At 38.7% G+C, this 6,511-nt stretch overlaps 1 protein-coding gene across 1 annotated transcript; it reads right to left on the reverse strand.

Annotated features, from left to right (window-relative positions):
* Positions 1 to 2,089: 2,089 nt before the first annotated feature.
* LOC21403823 (protein IMPAIRED IN BABA-INDUCED STERILITY 1) lies at positions 2,090 to 5,590 on the reverse strand. Its single transcript, XM_024177346.1, has 9 exons — positions 5,301 to 5,590; positions 5,196 to 5,269; positions 4,320 to 4,604; positions 3,887 to 4,204; positions 3,555 to 3,782; positions 3,335 to 3,432; positions 3,019 to 3,121; positions 2,454 to 2,930; positions 2,090 to 2,359 (listed from the first exon to the last, which is right to left on the reverse strand). Exons 1-9 carry the CDS (start codon positions 5,584 to 5,586, stop codon positions 2,207 to 2,209), a joined length of 2,022 nt encoding a protein of 673 aa, XP_024033114.1. The 5' UTR covers positions 5,587 to 5,590; the 3' UTR covers positions 2,090 to 2,206.
* Between the last annotated feature and the right edge of the window lie 921 nt (positions 5,591 to 6,511).

Genomic DNA, 6,511 nt, shown 5'->3' on the forward strand with positions numbered 1-6,511 from the left:
TTTTTTCCGGTTCTACAGCAAGACCAGATAGATTTTACGACATGACGTTCATATTAAAGAAACGACAATGACTTTAGGGACAGAAATGTCTCGTTAAGATAAAAACGACAACAAACGTTTCTTTTGGTTGAAAAACGACAAAACAAACTTACTCAACAGACAACACGACGCCTTTTGAGCTACACGGCAGGAAACTCAAAACTTAGTCAACAGACGATGTGTCGTTTTTCACTTAAAGGTCAAACAAACGCAAAACGACAAAATGAAGCCAACGAGGAATTTTCCACGTTAAAGGCGAGTACGAGTACGACAAAGTTTCCAGTGTCGAACGCCAGAAAGTCGTTTCTTATTCAGTTTAAGTAAACGACATACAAAAAGCCTTTTAATCATGGAGGACAACACATATCCCGTACTCGTAATATTTTCGGAAACTGAGGGCAAAATGGGGAAAAGGATAGGGTTTACCGTGTATGCAATGTGGAGGTATATAAAGGAAAGAAGAAAATGGGGAAAAGAAAGCGTCCGAGGCCGAGCGCTTCCCTCTTGAGGAAGAGGTGGCGTGGTATTCCACGAGAGAGGTTACAATTACAATTCGTGGCGCACGTTAGTGCGTTGGGCGCACATTAGCAACTTCTTTGTTGGGGGCTACTTGGCCGCTTTGCTGCCCTAGTTTTTGCAGCTTGAGCGAGGAGTTTTGCCCTACAAGACTTTTCCTTTTTCTTTCTTTGTTTTTTCTTTTTTTTTTTTCCTTTTCAAAAGCTTCGATTTTTCGTCCTCTACTCTTGAAATATTCAATTTTATCTTTTTTTTTTTTTTTTTTGCCTTTTCTGGGGAAGCTGGTTTTTGTTGATACATTTCCCCGCCCAGATCGCAATTGGATACGATCTGTTTTTGTCTGGTGAAACAGGTTGTGATCTGTTTGGGTCTGGTTGAACAGGGTGTCTGGAGAATGAGTTCAAAGTCAAACCACTCTGGTTTTTTTGGTTTAAACAATATATTTTCTTGCAGAAAAAATTAAATTTTAAAAGTTTTGCTACAGCTTCCATAGACTTTTACCTTTAGTTTTTGGTACTGCACAGTTTTTACAGATTTTGAACTTGGTCCTGTGTTTTATTTATTTATTTATTTATTTATTTAACAGGTAGCAGAATAAACTTTTAACGTGATATCCTGATATTTGTATTTTCGAAACAATTGAAATTTTCTTAAAAACTGTATCTATATTATTGAACTAGCCATGTAATGGAGTCAATAAGAATTAGAATTGCCAATAAAATTAGGAACTAATTTACTTTTAAAAGAGGCTTAAGAACCCAAACTGCTATAAGTTAACAACTTGTGTTTAAAATTGATCTGTTTTATTTTTTACATTTTTTAAGAAAACAAAATAAAAACGTTTTAAAAATAGAAGACAAAAAACAAAAATAAAAATAATTTTTTAATTTAATATAAAATAAAATAAATAAAAAATATTTTTTAATTTTTTAATTTTATTTTTTTCTCTAAAAATAATTTCTGTCTAATATTAAATACGTTTTTATTTTTATATAAAAAAAGTTATTTTAAAATGAGTTCAATGCGTAAAAAATTTGAATAGAAGTTTTACTTTATCAGAAAACGCTGTGCCAAAAATATTTGAATTGCAATTCAAACCGGAAAGATACTAGTGAGCCATTTGGCTGCTACAGAGTCGGATTATGTCAATTATGAACTAAATTGGCGGGTTATTTTCTAAGGTAAAGAATAAGAGAAGTTAAGGAGCTCATAGAAAAACTCTCCTTTGAAATTGATTAATCCAATGCGTGTACATTCTCTGTAATGTATGAACTTTTGCTTTCTTTGTGTAATACAATTGTGGTGATACATTGGTATTTGTTCGGCCAAAAAAATAAAAAAACCAAAGGCTAAGGATTGCAAGCAGAGGACGTTAAGAAAAGCCCGCACAGCCATCTGAGCACACACTAGTTGGGTCAAATATTGTCTATGAAATTCCCCACTCTCGACCCACAAGTATTTACACTTTCGTTGAGTTGGGTGCCAAGGGACCAAATCATTCGGTAGTAGTTCCTCTGCATCATTTCTCTGCACCCCAAAATAATAATAATAATAATAATAATAATAAAAATCTTACTAAGGACAGTGGTGGGCATCAATTATACACAGCTAAATTCTGAAACAAGAATAGAATTTGCGCAAACTAGCAGAATCAGGTTTCCATTATTTTACCTCTTTCAAACCTTGATTTGCGATTTGCCAGACGTATCTGATTCTCATTCCTGTGCAGGAGTTCGTCCATTCTATGCGGTCGTAACAATAGAGGTCCTGAGAACTCAATATGGTTTTCATCATCCTCGTAATCCTATAACACGATTCATCAAATGGGAAATGAGTTTTTAACACCAATAATGCTTACAGTAATTTAAAACAATAAATGGGTTTGTATTATAAACTACCATGCTTTTTGCCAAAACGGCCAATCGTGATATATCCTGAGAATATAAATCGGATGAGTCAAAAGAATCCGGCGGATTACTAAGGTTCCTCTGCTGCTTACGCATCTCACGCTTGGAATCAACTCTCTGCAAAACATGGTCTTGATTTGCCAATTTCGGTAAGCCATATGTGGACTTTGCAAACGACGGATCCAAGGCACTGAACTGACTTTTGGAGCCATCTGATATCGCGGATGCGACATCATCTTTTCGCCTTACAGCCGCCCATGCAAAGCCACTTGATGCCGAGACTGGTATTGGCCCTGAGAACGCACTGTCCCCTTGTTGTGTGCTCAACATCTGGTAAGTTTCCGACACTGTATCGAATGATGGTTTAAACGAGTCTCTACGAAGATGACCTCCTTTATCCTTGATAATTTGTGCATCGTTGTTAGTGACATTGTTTCTCCGACCAATTTGCGCGTTCTCTTGCGCTTCCTGAATACAAAGACAAGCCATTCAATGTAATCCAGCTTGCTTCTACAATTGTGAGTGAGAGTGGGAGCGAGCAAGATAAAGAAATTACCTCTTTTTGTGCTAATTTACTGATCAAGTTTTGTTGTTGCAAGGTTTTGCGAGATTTCCTTGGTTTTCTTGATGCTCCGGTATGTCTAATGCCAGGCTTTCTCCTGTTTTTTTAAGTACAAACATAGTGCTTAATAATGCAACATATACCAAAATAGAAAATACGTGTTAAAAGTTAAAACTATAACTAATAGCTTCAAGCCAATTACTGAATATTAAGAGGACAACAAATAAAAACCAGCAGTCCTGTGATACATATCTGAACCACAACCATAGTTTCACAAATGAGGAACAAAAAAATAAAAATAGAAAAATACCTTAGCACGTCCTCCCGATTTTTAGCATCAATTTCCTTGTTTGGTGGATACTTTGGCAGCGTTGAAGGATCACATGCTAAAGGAGGGGTTCTAAAGTACTGGAAACAGAAATATGAAATGTGTATTTGATCAACAAAGAGAAATAAAAACGGAGGTGAAATCAATGAGTTTCAAATGGTAAATTAGCACACGCCGCATAGAACATATCAAAGAGGGATACCTGAGAAATAAGGGCAGAAGAGGCGGTTCCACGCTGGTAAGGTTCTACAGAAAGAAAGGTTTCAATCAGGTCAAGTGCAGTTGCTGGAACGTCTTTACACCTTTCCCTTAGAGAACTTTCATAAGGATGTTGTGGTTTGAACATGGTCGCGTGAGGAAGCTTAGACTTTTTCCAGTATTCTTCGGATGGAGAACCACAGAGCTTGAAGATTTTGTGCAATTGTTCAACCTATAAATGGAGAGAATTCGACATCAAACTTCAACTTCCAATTTATAACTGAAAAGTGAAAACCAACAAAATGTAAATAAGCACACATAAACATATGAGCGCACCTCAGTTCTTCCTTTAAGAACGGGCTTCTTTAGAAAAAGTTCTGCAAATACGCAACCCACGCTCCAGAGATCCACAGACACTCCATAGCTCGTTGAACCCATCAAAAGCTCAGGAGGACGATACCATAAAGTTACAACACGGCTGGTTAGTGACTGCTTGTTCTTTGAGTTGACGATGTTTGCCAACCCGAAATCTCCCAATTTGAGAATTCCTTCGTCATTTACCAAAATATTGGATACTTTAATGTCTCTATGCATTATACCTCTTAAATGGCAATGCTCAATTGCAGATAGTAGCTGCCTCATATAACACTTAACCTATACAAAAGGGAAACAAAACAAACTTAAAGACTGTTGCATGAAGCAGAGACTGATTGGGTTAAAAGAAAAAGAAAAAAAAAAAAAAAAACCAAGAACACAAATTAAACTAAACCTGAGCTTCACTGAATTTAATCTCAGGAGAAGATACTAGACCAGCAAGATCATGTTCCATGTAATCGAATACAAGGTATATACTGCTTGATGATCCGGATGTGATTAGCCCCTCCAATTTCATGATATTTGGATGGTCAAGCCTCCGGAGGATCAATATTTCTCTTGCCATGAATCTAACACTTTCTGGCTGAAAATTATCAAAGCGGACCTTCTTCAGGGCTACCAACCTTCCGGTTTCTACTTCGCGAGCTCGGAACACACTACTGTATGTGCCTTGCCCAATCTTGCATTACCAAAAGAAATAGAGGGACAAAAACCAGTCAGAAATCCTTGCACCGCAAGGAACTTTATCAACAATTATGCTTTTAACAAGAGTAGTACGGTTGCCGTTACATTTAGTTGCCTGGTTTGCATGAAGCATCAATTTTTTCTACCTTTAATTTGTTTTGTTAAGAATGCAGAAGAAGCTTAACAGATAGGAATTATTATTATTATTTTTTATCAATAGTTTCATCCACAGTAATTGCTAAATTAAACGGGAAAAAAAAAAAACACTAGTTTTTCTTCACAAAATGTTGTATAATTTATCTACTATTTCGTTAACGCTCTTTGTGATAATGATAATTAACATCTTAATATCGCTAATAATCCAGCAGTACATGAGCTAAGACCTTTTTTTTTTCTCGCAGCTATTTATTATATGACTAATTAGTTCCGAGTCAAGAACTGGACTAATTAATTAATGGATAAAAAAAGTTGATTAGTCTGAAAGCATAGAATGCGTCAAAGACCATTAAATCATAAATGCTTCTTATCAATCTAGGAATCTTCTAGAAAACGACAGAAGAAAGATTCACATCCGACCCGTCCGTACCTTTTCCAACTTCTCAAACGAATCGGCTCTGAGCGGCACCCAGCCGTGAATGGCTTCACCGGCGGGGGGGCCAACTGAGCGGCACCCAGCCGTGAATGGCTTCACCGGCGGCGGCGCTAAGCCACGGCGGCCACCCGGCGGAGACCTGCTCGGCGTCCACGTACCGATGAGAAAACCCTAACCTGAAGCTGAACGAGCCCCGTCCATGGGAGGCGCTGCTCTCCTTCCTCGATTTCCTCAGCTCCCATCCGCGATCCTCCACTCTCTCCTCCTTCCGACTCTCGCCGCAATCCGACGGATTCCCTAGCTTCCTCCCCGACACCGACCGGCCAAAACCTCCCGCCGCCGCCGGTGGCTCCTCCTCCACCTCCTTCGAGTTTATGCAACCCATCCGCCGGCGACGCCGACCGAAAACTCAAACACAAAATTAAAAAAAAAAAATAGTAATTTCCGATCAAGAATGGATTGATTGATTGATTGGAGGGAGGGCGGGAAATCGGAAAAAGAAAAAGAGATCCGGGAGAATCGAAATCTCTCTTTCCACCGCCGCGCGCCTCCCGCCTATATGACAATCGCAATCGCATTGACCGCGGCGAAGGGGATAGCGTTTGGGGAACGGGAAAATCGAGAGGAAAATAAATTCATTATTTTCTTTTTTTCCCTCTATCACAAAAAGAGAGAAAAGAAAAGGGGAAAAAAAAAAAACAAAGAAAAGAAAATTTTGTGTCGTCCAAGTCCAGGGAAGTGGCGAGATGTGCGGAGAAGACGAGAAGAAGGGATAGTGAGTGAGAAGAGGGAGAAAAAAAAAAGGAAAAGAAAAGAAAAAACGGTCCGAAAGGCAAGGAAAGGAAATGAGAAGGAGAAGAAGAACACAGCGTGGGACCGAAGTGCTCCATTGTTAGGGGGTGTGGGGTTTGGTTGGCTTTATTTTTGGGAGTTGAAGAGGAGGGAGGAGGGCTTTTGCTTTTCTTTTCTTTTTCTTTTCTTGGGTTTGGAAAAGGTGGGAAAAGGTGAAATGTAACCGTTTGAGGGGAGTGGGAACTTCTGTCATTATTTTCCGTTTGTTGCATGCTAATGCTAATGCTTTGATAGGAGAGAGAAAGAGAGGCAATGGTAATGGTGGTTGCACACCAACTGTCAGCCCAACAGCTCCACTGTTACACCACTGCGACACGTGTATTTCGGCGCAGGACAGGTCGTTTCTTGGAGTTATTTATTTATATAATAATAATAATAATAATAGATTAAAAAACAAATACAGTTGGCAATAACTGCTTTCTGTTGGGGCTTAGTTGGACACTATTTGGGAAGGATAG

The sequence above is a fragment of the Morus notabilis genome, unplaced genomic scaffold (genome assembly GCF_000414095.1).
Source record: "Morus notabilis unplaced genomic scaffold, ASM41409v2 Scaffold241, whole genome shotgun sequence".
NCBI lineage: Eukaryota > Viridiplantae > Streptophyta > Magnoliopsida > Rosales > Moraceae > Morus > Morus notabilis.